This window comes from Hesperophylax consimilis, chromosome 7 (assembly GCF_061612785.1).
Source record: "Hesperophylax consimilis isolate HC1 chromosome 7, BYU_Hcon_1.0, whole genome shotgun sequence".
In the NCBI taxonomy this organism is placed as follows: Eukaryota; Metazoa; Arthropoda; class Insecta; order Trichoptera; family Limnephilidae; genus Hesperophylax; species Hesperophylax consimilis.
The window spans coordinates 38,015,309-38,035,221 of NC_142842.1; the positions used below are offsets into that span (position 1 = coordinate 38,015,309).

The window sequence follows — 19,913 nt, forward strand, 5'->3', positions numbered from 1 at the left end:
GGCTTACAGATTTGGTCTCTGGAAGAAATATCACTGTTGGGTTGACCAATAAACGGTCTTGTTTTGCTTTAGAAAGTTGTTATCTAATTTCAACAACCTCTGGTAGGTCTGATACAAGAGACGTTTCGTTAATCGTCTACCTTGGAGATCAGCTAACCCAAAGGCAGAAAATATTAATTGAAACCATTTTGAAAACAAAGGGTTAAGGGAACAGGGTTACGTTCTATTGGGAGGAATGCTACAGGTGTAACCTGCTTCCTCGTTGATTTTTTTCTACTTTTCCCGATATAATAATGGATGAAATTAGGGAATATTTATCGAATACTTTTTATCTTTGGAATAATGACCAGTCATCGGATAAGTTTATTTGGGTCCCACCCAGGTTTCGTGAGTTTATTTCCTCGACTGGCTAAGTCCACCATCACGACACAAGCAACATTGGTTAAAGTAGGAGATTTTCAAATATTGTCAGGTTATTCATAACCCAGGAATGTTTGTCTTTATTTTAAAAAAAATAATTAGTATACCCATTAATATATTTCGTCATATTTACCCAATATAAATGAAGCGTGGATAAGTTCCCACACATATATAAATATATATGTGATTTTTATAAATACTTTGATCTTAGTTTGACGTCATATTTCTGAAAACGGGATATTTTAACGCCCCGAAACTCTCCTCGGGGACAATGGGACAGAGTACCATTTAAAATGGAATGTACGGTTAGGCTAGTTATGCTGTAAGACTGAAGGGAGTCTAAGAGAAGGAGATGGGGATGGGGAAGGCTGGGATGTAACTGAATACCTGGCTTTTCAGATCTGTTCAGGGTTGTGTGGCATTTCATCCTCTCTACCTCTCTGCCAGTAATTTTGTACATCTAAACTTAAGCAAGAAAGGACAAAAGACAGTAATAGTGTTTGCATAAAGATAGTATTCCGTTTGGTTATTTGTTCTCGAGGATATGACGCAATGAGATGTGCAATAATTCCTCTCTGAAGAAGCATGATCATTTTCTGCACGAATGGCAGACTTAACTATCCCCATCAAAGAGTATGGATACTAGAGAGACAGCATGTGAAGTGTGCCCGCGCGCTCCAAGTGTGAATTTTGTGGAATTTTACGGAGACGGCTGACATTAGCTTTTACACCTCGGTCGCGTATTGAGCTCCTAGTAAAACGTTGATAAAACATAGAAAAATGGTCAACTGCGCCGTAAAATTGTGTAAAAGCAATTCTGTGAAGAAAATTAAGAAGAAAGACGGCCTTACCTTTCACATATAAGTATTTAAACACCGCTCAATTAGACATTTTATAGTTAATTTTTTGACGAGTTCATTTCAACTGCCATCAGCCAGCACGGACATCCCGGAATCACGCGGCGGACGAATGTCAATGGGCCGAATCAGTCAACTTATTTTATAATAATTAAAAATTACCAACAAACCTTTATTTTTTATTAATTATAACACACGTTTATAATGATTTGTCTTGTATGGTGACCTGATAAATCAACACATCGACGATTCAACACGAATTTTAAAAGTGGTATAAAGTCATGGAAAGTAATGAAACAAAAACTTTATTAACTGGGTTAAGTAGGTTAGGTTAGGTTTTTTTTTCCTTCGTTTTTAATGACTTTATAATGTACTTTTAAAATGTGTGTTGAATTGTCGATGTGTTGATCAGGGAACCGTCTGTATACAGGGTGTATCGGCACTAACCCGACAAACTTTAACCAGCTATTCCTTAGCACATTTGGAGTAAAAAATGTTATGTACACTTTGCTGTCCGGTAACATTTTTTTTCTTTTAAAAACAAAAAATAAATAAAATTTCCACACTCCGCTACTGCCCACAGTATAGGGGTAAAATAATTGGCAACGCCGCGCTACTGTCATCTCTTTCACACATATTCTGTCTCAAGTCCCGTGTGGTTCCCGCCACCCCGTCTCGTATCAGTGGTCAGTGCTGTTTTGGGAGTTCGCATGTCATCAAGTTTCTAGTTTCGTTTTTGTTTTGTTATCTAAGTTTTTACTGTTGAAATATGCCCCTCAATTATCCACCTGCCGAGCAAGCAGATATTGTTTTTGTTTATGGATTTTGCAATGGAAATTCACGAGCAGCCGTAAGGGAGTATCGCATGAGGTTTCCTGGAAGACGCGTCCCACACCATGCTACCTTTGTCCAGGTTTGTACCCTATCAATTGTTTATTGAAACTATTTACATTCATTGATAATGCCAAAAAGCGCTTTTGAAATTTAAACTGGGAACATTAAAAACATAACAAGGGGCCACCAACTTTAAAAATGTAAATTGTACTTTAGGTGATTTGTGTTCAGTGGTCACTAAACGGCGTTTTAAAAAGTTAATTAATTTTAATCTCTAATAAATGCATCATTCACTGCAATTGAATTCACTCCCTTTCTCACCATGGGATTATTTAAATTACTTGAATTCAATTTCACCCCTGTGAATCCAAGATATCAACCGTACCTAGTTAAGAAAATTATAATTTAAAACACTTTGTTATACATTTTACTATAAAAAAATGAAATAAATGAAGAGAAAACGTAAGTTTTCTGATATGTGCCTAAAATAAGTGTTCTTTAAAAATAAAATGAGTGAAAAAGCCCGCGATTGTTTATTTGACATTATTACTGAGCTGAATAATAAAAGCAGTTGTTATTTGTTGTTTTGTTTCAGATGTATCAACAATTGCGTGACTGTGGCATCGGACGGATTGAAGGCGCCGGCGGAGGACACAACATCGTTCCTGTGGCAGTTGAGGAGAGAATCCTGAACTTAATTACCGAAGACCCCACGCTGTCCGTGCGTCGGGTCGCTCTGATGATAGGACACAGGGAACACATGGCGGTATGGAGAGTTCTGAAGAAGCACGGGCTCAAACCTTTTCACTATAGGCGCTGCCAAGGCCTCATGGAGAATGACCACTTTTCCAGAGTCGTGTACTGCAGAAGAATGCTGCATAATGTCATAAGAGATGCAGACTTCATGAAAAACATATTGTTTACCGACGAAGCACAGTTCACTAAAACAGGAGTGCTAAATGTGCACAACTTGCACCATTGGGCTGAACAAAACCCCAAGCTTGTTCGGGAGTCGTCGAGCCAGGACAGATTTTCCATCAACATGTGGGCAGGAATCCTGGGAAATCAAATACTCGGTCCAATCGAGTTGCCTCCCAGACTAAATGGACCGATGTATTTGGAGTTCTTACAAGTGCAACTGGGCGAGATTCTGGAAGATGTGAACCTCGAATTACTACGGAGAATGTGGTTCCAGCACGATGGAGCCCCACCACACTATTCGATTGCCGTGCGGAACTACTTGGATGTCGAGTTTCCTGGTCGTTGGATAGGCCGTGGAAGTCCGGCCATTGCTTGGCCACCAAGATCACCCGACCTGACCCCCCTGGATTACTACCTGTGGGGGGCTCTCAAGGAAAAAGTGTATGCTAAGCCAATAGCCTCAAGAGAGCAACTGCTCGAACGAGTGATGGAAGCCGCTGCAGAAATTAAAGCAAATCCTGCAAACTTAAATAATCAAAATATAACAAGACTACACGCTTGCATCGAAAATAATGGTAGTCACTTCGAACAAATGCTCCAATAAAAAAATTAACATAAACTACATGTCCGCATTTTCATTTATTATTTATTGGTAAAATTCTCACAATGTCATTCATTTACACATCAATATTACCTACATATCAATATTTAATAAAATCTGTAGAAGAGTATGCCCGTCGGCATTCAACAAGTTTTTCGACAAGTGTGTCGAAAAGCGTCTTCTCTCTTTCCTACACACTAAATATTAATGGTTAAAAATGAGACGACTGATGCTTGTAAGCGCGCCAATACGTAAAAACAACGAAACTCGAATAAGAATTGCCAGGTGGGTTTTTTAATCGCTTTAATCTGACTTTAAACAATAATTAAACACGTAAAAATTATTTAATATAATATTACAGTACAGTACTTTGAACCTTCGCAATAAATTTATTTGATTTTAAGTTTAGTTTGTAGAACTCCATTTCAATTTAGAGATTTTTTTTATTTTAACAGTCTTATTAAAAAATTTATAAAAACAGTGTGTTTATAAACAAGTTCTGCTAGTTGTAATTATTATTACGCGTGACAGCTGTTTCACCTTCTGACGGCATTATCAAACTTTGGTAAAGCCACTTACAGACGACGTAAGTGATAACTTTCTTTTTTTATTATTCTGGCTTTATTGATTTCCGAGTAAATTGTCGTAAATTATTATTTGCTAATCCCAATATTATTTGCTAATGCTAATAATTAAGTGAAATTTTAAACAATGCAATAATAGAATTATTGCATTGTTAATTTCACTTAATGTCGTTGGTATTTCCAACTGATGACTCAGGGGTTTATTTCCCTGAATAATTAAGTATTTTGGGGTCTAATTATTATGCATTTCATTACATCCGATAATTTAAACAATTTTTATGTTGAATTGGGGTAAGTTTTATGGCTAAGGGAAGGAGTGGAAGGTGAGGAAGTACCTGGATATTCAGATCTGGTCACCAAATACGGCTAGTCATTTCAAGCAACGTTTAAATTCTAAACCTGGATATTCAGATCTGGTCACCAAATACGGCTAGTCATTTCAAGCAACGTTTAAATTCTGAACCTGGATATTCAGATCTGGTCACCAAATACGGCTAGTCATTTCAAGTAACGTTTAAATTCTAAACCTGGATATTCAGATCTGGTCACCAAATACGGCTAGTCATTTCAAGCAACGTTTAAATTCTAAACCTGGATATTCAGATCTGGTCACCAAATACGGCTAGTCATTTCAAGCAACGTTTAAATTCTGAACCTGGATATTCAGATCTGGTCACCAAATACGGCTAGTCATTTCAAGTAACGTTTAAATTCTAAACCTGGATATTCAGATCTGGTCACCAAATACGGCTAGTCATTTCAAGCAACGTTTAAATTCTGAACCTGGATATTCAGATCTGGTCACCAAATACGGCTAGTCATTTCAAGCAACGTTTAAATTCTAAACCTGGATATTCAGATCTGGTCACCAAATACGGCTAGTCATTTCAAGCAACGTTTAAATTCTGAACCTGGATATTCAGATCTGGTCACCAAATACGGCTAGTCATTTCAAGCAACGTTTAAATTCTAAACCTGGATATTCAGATCTGGTCACCAAATACGGCTAGTCATTTCAAGCAACGTTTAAATTCTGAACCTGGATATTCAGATCTGGTCACCAAATACGGCTAGTCATTTCAAGCAACGTTTAAATTCTGAATTAATTAATCAATTACGAAAAAGCGTGGGGTTAAGAATATTTTTTTTAAATTATAGTTGTAATTTATTGTCGATTTTTTAAAAAAATTGCGATATTTTAAATAAAATTTAATAATTATTGTTTAAATAAATTAGCAATCTGGCAGCATTCATTTGCAGGTGGTCAATCCAATGCAGTCATGACGTTTGTGTGAGTGCTTTCCTTTGTCTCAGTGTGTTGCGCAGCAGTTTTATATGAACCGTTTTTTGATTCATCGGGATTGTTTTTAAAACTATACATTCTTTGTACCTTCAAATTAGTGGAAATAAACTTAAGTGTGTCAAGCTGCTCGTTATATTCCGGTAATTCTGGAAGGCTTTTAACATAAGCAATAATATTCATAAATCACATTCCGCGAAGTTGTAAATAACTAAATTTATTAAAAAATATACGTTGTAGGATAGCCTAGCAAGTAACATTTTGACAGAGCACTTACGGTGATTTAAAAAACAACGGCGCTGTTCAAATAATCCAATTATTATTATTGATAAGTACCTAAGTGAGGAAAATTGTTTTTAAAAGTGCTCAGAATTATTGGACTTCGATTATAAATTCAGGAAATCTACTAATTAGTTTCTTAGTTTCAAAATTAGACTATTTAATACGTGAAACGCGTAAGAGGTGAAACCAAAGCATTCCAGAGGTGAAACAATTTAGATACAAAAATAAAACTGATGTGTACAATACAAGAAGACAATCAGTGATTCGCATACGAAAAATGTGAATAATCATTATTGTTAAATAAAATATTTCTTTTCTGGTACTGGATTATGTAATACGGGCTTCGTTCGCAGCAACACGCGAGAGTTGCGATGTTGCTTTCAAATTTTGACAAAGGATAAAACAGTGGTGACATGTGGTGAAAATATGTTTAATTAATTTTTTATTAAAAAAAAACGTTACCGGACAGCAAAGTGCACATAACATTTTTTACTCCAAATGTGCTAAGGAATAGCTGGTTAAAGTTTGTCGGGTTAGTGCCGATACACCCTGTATATATACCCTGTATATATACAGGGTGTATCGGCACTAAGGTATATATACAGGGTGTATCGGCACTAACCCGACAAACTTTAACCAGCTATTCCTTAGCACATTTGGAGTAAAAAATGTTATGTGCACTTTGCTGTCCGGTAACGTTTTTTTTTAATAAAAAATTAATTAAACATATTTTCACCACATGTCACCACTGTTTTATCCTTTGTCAAAATTTGAAAGCAACATCGCAACTCTCGCGTGTTGCTGCGAACGAAGCCCGTATGACATAATCCAGTACCAGAAAAGAAATATTTTATTTAACAATAATGATTATTCACATTTTTCGTATGCGAATCACTGATTGTCTTCTTGTATTGTACACATCAGTTTTATTTTTGTATCTAAATTGTTTCACCTCTGGAATGCTTTGGTTTCACCTCTTACGCGTTTCACGTATTAAATAGTCTAATTTTGAAACTAAGAAACTAATTAGTAGATTTTCTGAATTTATAATCGAAGTCCAATAATTCTGAGCACTTTTAAAAACAATTTTCCTCACTTAGGTACTTATCAATAATAATAATTGGATTATTTGAACAGCGCCGTTGTTTTTTAAATCACCGTAAGTGCTCTGTCAAAATGTTACTTGCTAGGCTATCCTACAACGTATATTTTTTAATAAATTTAGTTATTTACAACTTCGCGGAATGTGATTTATGAATAGGGTGAATGATACAGCTATTGGCCGTTTAAGAAAATTTTCAACTTCAACATCGTTTTTTTGTCTCAATAACTAACATTTTTTTAAATCATTTACACCTATAGGTAGGTAATTTATTTCTTAACGTGTATTGATAATTAGTTTTCCTTGTACATTGACATATATTTTTATAATATTTATGAAATGAAAAAAGGGACAGAATACAGCTATTGGCCCCTTTGGCGCAGTTAATGGCCCTGACCTTCTGTAGTAATTGGCCCCCCAATATGTTAAAAGAGATTGTGCTTTTAATCCCTGAATTAGTGAACTTATTATCTACTTTCTTTGGTGTAGCTCTTTATTTTTTTATGTAATATAATAAAACATGTTATTTACTGCAATAAAAAGTAAGTTTAATGATAAAAATACAAAATCAAAAGGTACAAGACCGTACTACATGAACAAAAGAGGGAAAAAGGCGAATGATAACTTAAGTGCTGCTAGATTTAGTTTAGTAATTTTAGAATATCTTCTGTGCCCATCATGTCGGAGCACACTGTGTCTTCTGACATTGTGTCGGACTGATCACCAGCTACCATGAAACACATATGACATAAGAACATGTCGCCGTCTTCTTTATCAGGGACATGGTGAACGTGTTTTTTGGGTACACAAGTGCCATGGAAATGTTCTTTGCAATCTTCGCACTTTAGGTAAGAATCTGTTTTAATACGTCTCTTACACATACGACATATTCTTTTTCATCAATAATGAAATCACCGTCATTTGCAGGATGAGACTTTAAAGTTTGAGCCGATGCTGGATCGGACTTCTCATTATTGGTTGTTGTAGATAGAGCGATTGGATTATTTTTAATTTTCTTACTGTTTTTCTTTCCTTTCTCTTCCAGTACTTTTCTTTTTTTGGAGTCTTGTAGTTCTTGCCTCTTTTCCCTTTTGCTATTTTTTTCGTCATCTTTAAGCTTTTTTTGCCTTGCTTTATTTTCCAAACATTCTTGGTACTGCCTTGACGAAACAGCGTATGGACTCTTTTCAGTATCCCTCTTTCCCTTTCTTGCAGGTTCATTGGGGCGGAATAGGTATTCTTTTATATCACCAGGAACATTAGAAATTTGATCAACATTTCGATGCTCTTCACTATCTTCCCCTGTATTAGGATTTGATACAGATTCTTGGTTACAAAGCGTAATGGAATCCATATTATTATTTTTATTTTCTGTGCCAGTTTCATTAAGATTATTATTGTTAAAAAAATTCCACATTTTAAACAATACATGAAATTCTTTTGTGTTATTTTCCGGGCCTACAACTTCCCTAAAAGTTTGAAATTTATGTAAATTATCTGATTCAACAATTTTGCAAAACATGTCCTACCCCATAGTTTTTAGTTGCGTATTTGAACCACTATCTTCTATTTGCGGAGATCCATTGGCAAGACATTTAGTGTAATCTATGGCGTCTGGATTAAAAGGATGCAATCCGCATGTCCTGAAACCATTAACCAAATATTCTGGTTTTATATTATCAACAACAGTTTTTAATATGCTTGCAAAATTAGATTTGGAAACAATTTCGTCCGGATTTTCCACATTCCACTTTCGAACTGGTTTTCTCCACATTTGCTTTACAGGTCCAAAAACAGAGACGTCAGCTGGTTGAAGAATCCACGTTGCATTAGGATATAGTGCAATAATTTCTATCTGTAATTGATTGCACAGTAAACTTACTTCATATGATAGATGAGATTTGTGACCATCAACAAATAATATGACTGGCAGTTTAATTTTGTTGAGTACTAAGTAAGGGTGGAAAACATGTTTAATATAATCGTAAAATACTTCTGTAGTCATCCAGCCTGAATCACTGCGACCGACGCCCAATTCTTTAGGAACTGTGATACCAATTATTTCAGGTATCCGTTTGTATGGGTAGATTATCATAGGGAGGTTTGTTTTTCCATCAGCAGAAAATGTAAACATTACAGTTAGGCTTTCTTTTGCATTTCCCTTATCGATTGCATAAATGTTTTTGTCTCCCTTGTTTGCAAATACCCGACCACTGGATGGACATGTCTGAAAACCTGACTCATCTGCATTAAAAATTCGCGAGGCGTCCTTTAAAACAAGATTAAGTCCCTTTTCGTGAGTATAGTCTTTAATCTGTGAGAACCATTTTCTTATGTCTTTTTCAGATACGCAAGAACTAGCTCCGGAAACTGCCTCACTTGCTCTGGCCACTATATTTGGATGACGCCTTAAAAAGGCTTGCATCCAACCTTTTCCTGGTCTATTGGGATGACGTATTGAACACTGTTCAATACGTCATCCTTTTTTCGGGGAAAACTTTTTCTAGATAGATTGCATAGCCAATTTGAGGTCTCGCTCTTCCATTTGAGAAAGTATCGGTTTTGGTCCAAATTGGGATTTGGTAGTGAGATTTTTTAATCTAAATTGTTAAGTAGCTCTAGGTATTCCATACTTTTTCGAAGCAGCCCGCAGTGCTACTCCACTCCTTATTTCTTCAGTGGCCTTATCTAGTTGTTCGACCGTATACTTTGGTATTTTTGGCATGATGGGCGAACAACTAAAATTGAGGAAAAAAAATGATATAGTAATTGGCAGGTCTTTAACCCAGTAATTGGCCCCCCGGCCAATTACTGTTATTTGTTGTCTGATTTACTTCAAATTTACACAGCGAAGCCGTTTTTTTGCATTTTTCGTCCATTGTGAAAATAAACCAAATTCATTTTTTCCCAAAAATCATAGTAATTGGCCGGGGGGGCTAATAACTATAGATTGTATGTTTTGAAGTGACAGTTATTAGACACCCACATAAAACCGCCAATTTTTAACTAAAAATGAATAAAAATGACAGCAACGACACTAACAATAAAGCATTTACACATAAAATCAGAAGGAATCACAAAAAAACACATTCTCTGACTATTATATCTAAATAACACAAACAAAATACCTTAACAAAATGTTAAGAAAGGACAGCAAAATTAGCAGACACTTCGAGAAGACGCCATTAACTACACTAGGGCCGCATGGTGGTAAAATATTTAACTTGTGAGTGAAAGACAAGGATAACACTACATGTTTACGAAGGATGCTATGTGATAGAGACGCCGTAAGTCTTATTATATGCTTTCAAATTTGAAAAGGCCCATTGCTGTAGCATGGCCAATAGCTGTATCACTCACCCTATTATTGCTTATGTTAAAAGCCTTCCAGAATTACCGGAATATAACGAGCAGCTTGACACACTTAAGTTTATTTCCACTAATTTGAAGGTACAAAGAATGTATAGTTTTAAAAACAATCCCGATGAATCAAAAAACGGTTCATATAAAACTGCTGCGCAACACACTGAGACAAAGGAAAGCACTCACACAAACGTCATGACTGCATTGGATTGACCACCTGCAAATGAATGCTGCCAGATTGCTAATTTATTTAAACAATAATTATTAAATTTTATTTAAAATATCGCAATTTTTTTAAAAAATCGACAATAAATTACAACTATAATTTAAAAAAAATATTCTTAACCCCACGCTTTTTCGTAATTGATTAATTAATTCAGAATTTAAACGTTGCTTGAAATGACTAGCCGTATTTGGTGACCAGATCTGAATATCCAGGTTCAGAATTTAAACGTTGCTTGAAATGACTAGCCGTATTTGGTGACCAGATCTGAATATCCAGGTTTAGAATTTAAACGTTGCTTGAAATGACTAGCCGTATTTGGTGACCAGATCTGAATATCCAGGTTCAGAATTTAAACGTTGCTTGAAATGACTAGCCGTATTTGGTGACCAGATCTGAATATCCAGGTTTAGAATTTAAACGTTGCTTGAAATGACTAGCCGTATTTGGTGACCAGATCTGAATATCCAGGTTCAGAATTTAAACGTTGCTTGAAATGACTAGCCGTATTTGGTGACCAGATCTGAATATCCAGGTTTAGAATTTAAACGTTACTTGAAATGACTAGCCGTATTTGGTGACCAGATCTGAATATCCAGGTTCAGAATTTAAACGTTGCTTGAAATGACTAGCCGTATTTGGTGACCAGATCTGAATATCCAGGTTTAGAATTTAAACGTTGCTTGAAATGACTAGCCGTATTTGGTGACCAGATCTGAATATCCAGGTACTTCCTCACCTTCCACTCCTTCCCTTAGCCATAAAACTTACCCCAATTCAACATAAAAATTGTTTAAATTATCGGATGTAATGAAATGCATAATAATTAGACCCCAAAATACTTAATTATTCAGGGAAATAAACCCCTGAGTCATCAGTTGGAAATACCAACGACATTAAGTGAAATTAACAATGCAATAATCCTATTATTGCATTGTTTAAAATTTCACTTAATTATTAGCATTAGCAAATAATATTGGGATTAGCAAATAATAATTTACGACAATTTACTCGGAAATCAATAAAGCCAGAATAATAAAAAAAGAAAGTTATCACTTACGTCGTCTGTAAGTGGCTTTACCAAAGTTTGATAATGCCGTCAGAAGGTGAAACAGCTGTCACGCGTAATAATAATTACAACTAGCAGAACTTGTTTATAAACACACTGTTTTTATAAATTTTTTAATAAGACTGTTAAAATAAAAAAAATCTCTAAATTGAAATGGAGTTCTACAAACTAAACTTAAAATCAAATAAATTTATTGCGAAGGTTCAAAGTACTGTACTGTAATATTATATTAAATAATTTTTACGTGTTTAATTATTGTTTAAAGTCAGATTAAAGCGATTAAAAAACCCACCTGGCAATTCTTATTCGAGTTTCGTTGTTTTTACGTATTGGCGCGCTTACAAGCATCAGTCGTCTCATTTTTAACCATTAATATTTAGTGTGTAGGAAAGAGAGAAGACGCTTTTCGACACACTTGTCGAAAAACTTGTTGAATGCCGACGGGCATACTCTTCTACAGATTTTATTAAATATTGATATGTAGGTAATATTGATGTGTAAATGAATGACATTGTGAGAATTTTACCAATAAATAATAAATGAAAATGCGGACATGTAGTTTATGTTAATTTTTTTATTGGAGCATTTGTTCGAAGTGACTACCATTATTTTCGATGCAAGCGTGTAGTCTTGTTATATTTTGATTATTTAAGTTTGCAGGATTTGCTTTAATTTCTGCAGCGGCTTCCATCACTCGTTCGAGCAGTTGCTCTCTTGAGGCTATTGGCTTAGCATACACTTTTTCCTTGAGAGCCCCCCACAGGTAGTAATCCAGGGGGGTCAGGTCGGGTGATCTTGGTGGCCAAGCAATGGCCGGACTTCCACGGCCTATCCAACGACCAGGAAACTCGACATCCAAGTAGTTCCGCACGGCAATCGAATAGTGTGGTGGGGCTCCATCGTGCTGGAACCACATTCTCCGTAGTAATTCGAGGTTCACATCTTCCAGAATCTCGCCCAGTTGCACTTGTAAGAACTCCAAATACATCGGTCCATTTAGTCTGGGAGGCAACTCGATTGGACCGAGTATTTGATTTCCCAGGATTCCTGCCCACATGTTGATGGAAAATCTGTCCTGGCTCGACGACTCCCGAACAAGCTTGGGGTTTTGTTCAGCCCAATGGTGCAAGTTGTGCACATTTAGCACTCCTGTTTTAGTGAACTGTGCTTCGTCGGTAAACAATATGTTTTTCATGAAGTCTGCATGTCTTATGACATTATGCAGCATTCTTCTGCAGTACACGACTCTGGAAAAGTGGTCATTCTCCATGAGGCCTTGGCAGCGCCTATAGTGAAAAGGTTTGAGCCCGTGCTTCTTCAGAACTCTCCATACCGCCATGTGTTCCCTGTGTCCTATCATCAGAGCGACCCGACGCACGGACAGCGTGGGGTCTTCGGTAATTAAGTTCAGGATTCTCTCCTCAACTGCCACAGGAACGATGTTGTGTCCTCCGCCGGCGCCTTCAATCCGTCCGATGCCACAGTCACGCAATTGTTGATACATCTGAAACAAAACAACAAATAACAACTGCTTTTATTATTCAGCTCAGTAATAATGTCAAATAAACAATCGCGGGCTTTTTCACTCATTTTATTTTTAAAGAACACTTATTTTAGGCACATATCAGAAAACTTACGTTTTCTCTTCATTTATTTCATTTTTTTATAGTAAAATGTATAACAAAGTGTTTTAAATTATAATTTTCTTAACTAGGTACGGTTGATATCTTGGATTCACAGGGGTGAAATTGAATTCAAGTAATTTAAATAATCCCATGGTGAGAAAGGGAGTGAATTCAATTGCAGTGAATGATGCATTTATTAGAGATTAAAATTAATTAACTTTTTAAAACGCCGTTTAGTGACCACTGAACACAAATCACCTAAAGTACAATTTACATTTTTAAAGTTGGTGGCCCCTTGTTATGTTTTTAATGTTCCCAGTTTAAATTTCAAAAGCGCTTTTTGGCATTATCAATGAATGTAAATAGTTTCAATAAACAATTGATAGGGTACAAACCTGGACAAAGGTAGCATGGTGTGGGACGCGTCTTCCAGGAAACCTCATGCGATACTCCCTTACGGCTGCTCGTGAATTTCCATTGCAAAATCCATAAACAAAAACAATATCTGCTTGCTCGGCAGGTGGATAATTGAGGGGCATATTTCAACAGTAAAAACTTAGATAACAAAACAAAAACGAAACTAGAAACTTGATGACATGCGAACTCCCAAAACAGCACTGACCAAGTGACCACTGATACGAGACGGGGTGGCGGGAACCACACGGGACTTGAGACAGAATATGTGTGAAAGAGATGACAGTAGCGCGGCGTTGCCAATTATTTTACCCCTATACTGTGGGCAGTAGCGGAGTGTGGAAATTTTATTTATTTTTTGTTTTTAAAAGAAAAAAAATGTTACCGGACAGCAAAGTGTACATAACATTTTTTACTCCAAATGTGCTAAGGAATAGCTGGTTAAAGTTTGTCGGGTTAGTGCCGATACACCCTGTATACCTAGGTCGTACTTTAAATCCCAGTTTTGTGAACAATCGCGCATGTGCGCGCGTCGGTACGACGAGATGTGTGTCACTATTTTAGGTTTTTGATAAATAACTCTTAAAAGTTCACTTGTATCACATTTTATTTTTTTCCGGTGTAGATAAATATTCTAAGATATTCCGTGTTTTTTTATCGTATTTTTGGAACCATGGCTTGATGTTTATATTTATTCATTTTGTATCATGCCTATAAATTGTGTTTATAACATAATATTTTATTAATTATTTAAAATTGTTATTCATGTCTCCTGTACTTATCTTTAATTTGATTTTTTTTCTTCTTTTTTTGTTATCACTGTAAAACTGTAGAGTTTTTTTCTTATATTATTTACGACCACTCCTTTTCTTAAAGTCAAGCACCAGCTTCCATAGGGAAATAATAATGCACAAAATTGTACTATGTAAATCTGTTGATTAAATAAAATAATACTACCTAACTCTATATTATCAAGTTATTCGTAATCCGGAAATTTTTGTCTTTCTTTGAAAATAAATCTTTATATATGTATATATAAGAAATCTCGTGTCATGGTGTTTGTGGTCGCACTCCTCCGAAACGGCTCGACCGATTTTTATGAAATTTTGTATGTATATTTTTTAGGTATGAGAATAGGTCGTAAAGTATATTTCTTACCAATAGGTGATTATGTGTCCCTCCGGGTCAGCTAGTATATATATAGTTGATACACTGTAACACTGTAAAGTTATTAAATTTGACTTTTATGTCGTTTTTAGTGTTTTTATTAGAGTTTTTTCATCGAACTCTTTCAGCCAGATTTTTATTTTTGATTTGTATTCATGAAACTTTTTCAATATTTTTTTTTATCTGGAGGAAGGATGTTGTCAATTTTTGTTACAAAATAAATTAAGTTTCTTCATCGCAATATAGGTTTATAACTTGCAATGTTTTCTGTATTTTTGATTCGTCTAGTGTGATGGATAAGTTTTAAGTTTTTTCTTATATTATTAACGACAACTCCTTTCCTAAAAGTCAAGCACCAGTTTACATTAGAAAAGAATATAATAATGCACAAAATTGTACTCTGCAAATCTGTTGATTATTTAAAATAATTCTACCTAATACAAAAAAAAAATCTATTCAAACTGATGAATTGCGCAATATTAGCACCAAGGAATGGCGCTGCGAGTTTCAGCAAGTTCATAACATTAGTTTTTCACCCAATTGCACTTGCTATACATTCCCTGAAGATTGATACCGATTTATTTGGACGCGCACTACACGATTCGATCATAATCTTGATTTAGCAAAAAAAGAGTTACGTGAAATCAGATTTAGGTAATTAACAATAACATGTATGGTACAATAAATAAATAAACAATATGTATGTCTTTTTTTACTTCCCTTTCTGCACTAGTTAATTTTATATTTTTACCACCATTCTTTGTTTGGCAAATAATGCGTAATGCGCTGTATGCCCAAAATGTGATAAAAAATTAAGGATGTTTTTTTAATAAAAAATAAATAAAATAATCTGCAGCCCGTTCACAGTTCGGCCCTTAACTCTGACCCACGGCCCCCTCCGCGCTCGCTTACCGCTCTTCCCCGTCTCTATCCCCCCCACAAGGGCGTTGACAATTATGGGAGCTTCATTGGTTTTGCGTATTATTTAATACATCTCGACAAATTATGCCGCTTCCATTGATCCTAGTTCCATGATCCCCATTCAGACACGGCGATTATCCACGCAGACTTCTATCACGAAATAATATAAAAACCTGTTACCGCGGGTCGAACTCTTTTTGAAAATAACAGAGGGCGCCACTGCCGTCTATGACAATCAATACTGTACAGTCATTCAGATAATAATCTTATCAGATATCTATTACAAATTTTAGTTTTTAAGGTTAGCGTTATTCGTACTAAACTTTAAATGTTAACGAGTCTCTTTCTCTATAATGATATGTGCCATTAATTTGATAGAATAAGCATTGGGATATAATAATACCATTTAAACATTAGATATTCACTAATGATTTATCTTCTCTCTAAGGTATTATTAGACTTCATGATAGTAATTAATTTGCCATTTTAGTATTCGTTAAGCATTCAAATCTATGAAGCCTTTCGAAAACGAATCTAAATCAAATATTTAAACAATGCCTTACTAATAAACGTTTTTTAAATTTTACGCAACTTTTAAATAAATTGTCATTTATCAATGGTCTTTATTTTAAATCACTTTTATTAGTTAGGATTTAATCGATTGAAATAATATTTCTTAAAAATTGAATTTTCGTGATGGAAATAAGTTAAATAATATCATCAAACATACTAATTTCTGTTATTTGTACTGTGCGTTTGGTTGTTAGTCCTGTGTGAAACCTGGTTCAATGAACTCAAATTCGCTTTAAATTTAAGTGTCATTTTCAAAATTAGAATTTATTTATTTATTAATTTACGGAAAATATGTAATTGATTGTGTGAAGAGTTCAAACAAGCGATACCTACATAATTAAGTAGTTAACTATATACCGATACAATCATATTTTTAACACATTTTCAAAATTGGAACCGATTTGTCAAAATTTAAGACAATCCCGTGATTTTTCACCGATCTGCACTGGTTAATTTCATAATCCCAAACCTTATTGAAAATCAAAAAAAAGCACCGTTATCTTCGTATATTGCGGAAATTATTTTTAAACATTTTAATGGTTATTCAAAAGTCTTATAACTTAAAGGAAATGACGTTGCCAGCTGAAAATTGCTCTGTTTATCTAGACTAGATATTCAACACAAAAAAACCTGCGCAATTATCAGGACGCTAGCGTACACCAACATTTTGACAGTTTTTTGCTACTTTATACTAACTGAGTTTTGCTTAAAAGCTAAGAAGATATAATTCATTTGAAAACTTTATCTGGAAGAAAACAACTATTTTTATATATAATGCTGGTTATAAGCAGATATAAACATCGCGAAACGCCGCTTGCGGTTGCTTCGTTCCTTTCCCATTGTTTGTGGTTCTGCTCGCGTATTTTTTCTCCTGTTCATACGCAGCCGTCTATACTCGTATGGTGTTTGTGTTACATAGGCACGTAAGTATAAAAAGCAAATTGAACGTCTCAAAATTGAATGTGTTGTCTTGACAACTTTCATTTATCTCCGATAACCCGAAGAGATAGGGGGCTTTTTAAAATAAAGGCTTCGTTGAATTAGCAAGTTTTTACAGCAATTTCTTGCCGGCAAGGAATTTCTGGATTTCCGGGCAAGATTGTCATGTTTTGCCTATTCTTGTCGACGTATTGCCCTGTCTTGTCGGTGAGTTGTCTCGGCTACCAATATTAAAAGAAAAAATCTATTTCGTACACGCTCTGTTACATAACTCTAATAAAACTGTCATAATTGTTATCAAAATTCTAATTTCGGTTGTGCGTCGGTCTGTAACTCAATATAGGTTAAATAATAGGTTCAATGAACGCTAGAACTCTGTTTCAAAGTGATTGTAATGAAGCGAAAAATCGATTAAGTACTTACCTGTATCGTAATAATTTTAACAGAAAATGATTCTATATGCCATTTTAAAAATTGGAACTGATTTGTCGAGGCTTCAGGTCTGGGCTAGTTAATTTTCACGATATTGCTTCCATGTTTATACTAGTTTTTGCAGGAGATCTTTTTTTTTGTTATGAAGCAATCTGACGGTATATGGCAATATTTACGGCCAATACCTTGCCCGGATCGACTATTGACGGGCAATTGTTTGGCAATAGGCAATAATGCGGAAATATTTATCTTGTTCGTTTACCAGCGCGTTAAGCACCGAGCCTGGCACCACCTGTCACCAATCTCTTGTGTATTACTTATAAGAAAAATAATAATAATTTTCTGAACGTAGCCAAAGAAACAACAGAGAACGTCATCTCAACCAGGCACTGGGTAGGTACCGCTGTGTCTGGTCGTGTGAACATTATGTTTTCCTAATGCCCGCACACACATCGACTTCACACAATACAAATATTAAAAGTACCTACCCACATATTGTACAACTAATAAGTATTTACGTAGCTATGCGGCTACGAAGCAAGCTTTTAACTGTGAAGTGAATGGTTTCGTGTTTACAATATCCAACACTATTGAATGTATCGATTCATATTGCGTGACGCTTTAGCAAAGATCCCTTTCAAATCGCGAATCACGATTATTCACTGATTAATTACCGAAATGTCAGTTAATGAGTAACGAATAATGAAAAACGTGAAAAATATGACTTTTTATTAACAAATATCAGGAAAGTAGGGAGCGAGTTTTGTTTCCATAATTAATGATTTATAAGATAATTTGAAGATTTTTATAAAATAATAATATTATTATTCAATTTATTGAACATTTAGTGTTCTGATATGTAATTATTATCACGTCTGGCAGCTGTTTAGCCTTCCGAAGGAATTATTAATCGGCGGTGAAGCCACTGTTCTGTTTATATTACTTCCGAATAGGTACTTATGATTTATAAAATTGATTTTTTTTTTAACTCCACACACGCATGAGAAAATAATTTTCCTCAGTGCCTATGTCATCTTTGAGGATAATGTGGAGTATTTTTTTAAGGAATGGAATGAGAGGAATATCTTTGAAGGAAAAAAGGTGTGAGGGGTGGGAAGGAATGTGGGGGTCAGTGTGTCCAGGAGTGACAGGACGGATGGAGAAATAAAAATCTCGCTCAAACAGTCTTTCCAAACCCACAGTAGGTGGGTAGACGCATCCGTCACTAAGACGTAGATAATCCTCACCCATAAACTCGGGCACCCCTACTAAGTCACTAAACGTAGCGTCCTATTGCAAAGTTGTTGGTTATCCAATTAATGGTTCCCAGGGCGGCGGTACCCATACCCGCCTTCTCAAATTTGTTTCCATACAAACTTCATTCATCAGACACGAGAGACTGTAGATCTTCCATACTGTAAGACATCATTACCGCATCATCAGCGTAAAACAGGCAAGATCATTAATTAATATTAATAATTCAGATTATTCAATTTCGCGCCTAATCCCACCTCTTTTAATTCTTGCATACAATTATCCATGCATTGGTGATATTACGCATAACTGGTATGTTATCATTGTATTTTGAGAAAAGTTAACATTACATAAAATTAACACGAACAAAAGATGACGTCATCCATTGTCGGTAGAGACGGTTTTATTTATCAATTAAAATCAGAAGAAACGAACCGTTTCCACAGCACCAACATTAAGTCATGAATAGAGTATGTATTTTAATTAATAACTATATTATAATTTTGACATTTTAAAAATATGTGTAAGAAATAATGTAAATAATAGAATATTTTCCTAGTCCCCCTCACTGGGCGATCGTGTGGTAAAACCGCCACGTACTACGTGTATTTCTCGAGCATTATTAATTTGGCGTCTATCTGACGTCGAATCTTCGTTTGAAGGTTATCTGCAAAGGCATTCACGACGATAGGAAGATGCTTAAATGCAGCGATAATTAGACTTAAATTAGTTTCATTTGAATGCAAAGATCAAGACTTCCGGCAAACAATTTATCACTTTTCTGATAATGTCTTGAATACTTCAAAATTCGAAGCATTAATTTTGTTTTTCAAATGTGAATATTAAGTAGGTACGTAAAGTCGTAATTTGAACGTAATAAATAATACGCTTTGAGCAATTGATTGTCTTCAGCAATTGATTGTCTTCAGCAATTGATTGTCTTCAGCAATTGATTGTAATCAGCAATTGATTGTCTTCAACAATTGACTGTCTTCAGCAATTGATTGTCTTTAGCAATTGATTGTCTTCAGC

At 35.2% G+C, this 19,913-nt stretch overlaps 2 protein-coding genes across 3 annotated transcripts in view; one reads left to right on the forward strand and one right to left on the reverse strand.

Moving 5' to 3' along the window:
• LOC149422719 (uncharacterized) overlaps positions 1-19,913 on the forward strand; it is a 157,957-nt gene that overhangs the window by 27,887 nt on the left and 110,157 nt on the right. The gene's annotated exons all lie outside the window — the stretch shown is intronic.
• Positions 8,419-19,913, reverse strand: part of LOC149422720 (uncharacterized) — a 32,113-nt gene continuing 20,618 nt past the window's right edge. Inside the window, exon 2 of the mRNA XM_089633524.1 lies at positions 8,419-9,342. Coding sequence (XP_089489650.1) covers positions 8,427-9,342 — 916 coding nt within the window. The 3' untranslated portion in view covers positions 8,419-8,426. The remainder of the gene's footprint in view (positions 9,343-19,913) is intronic.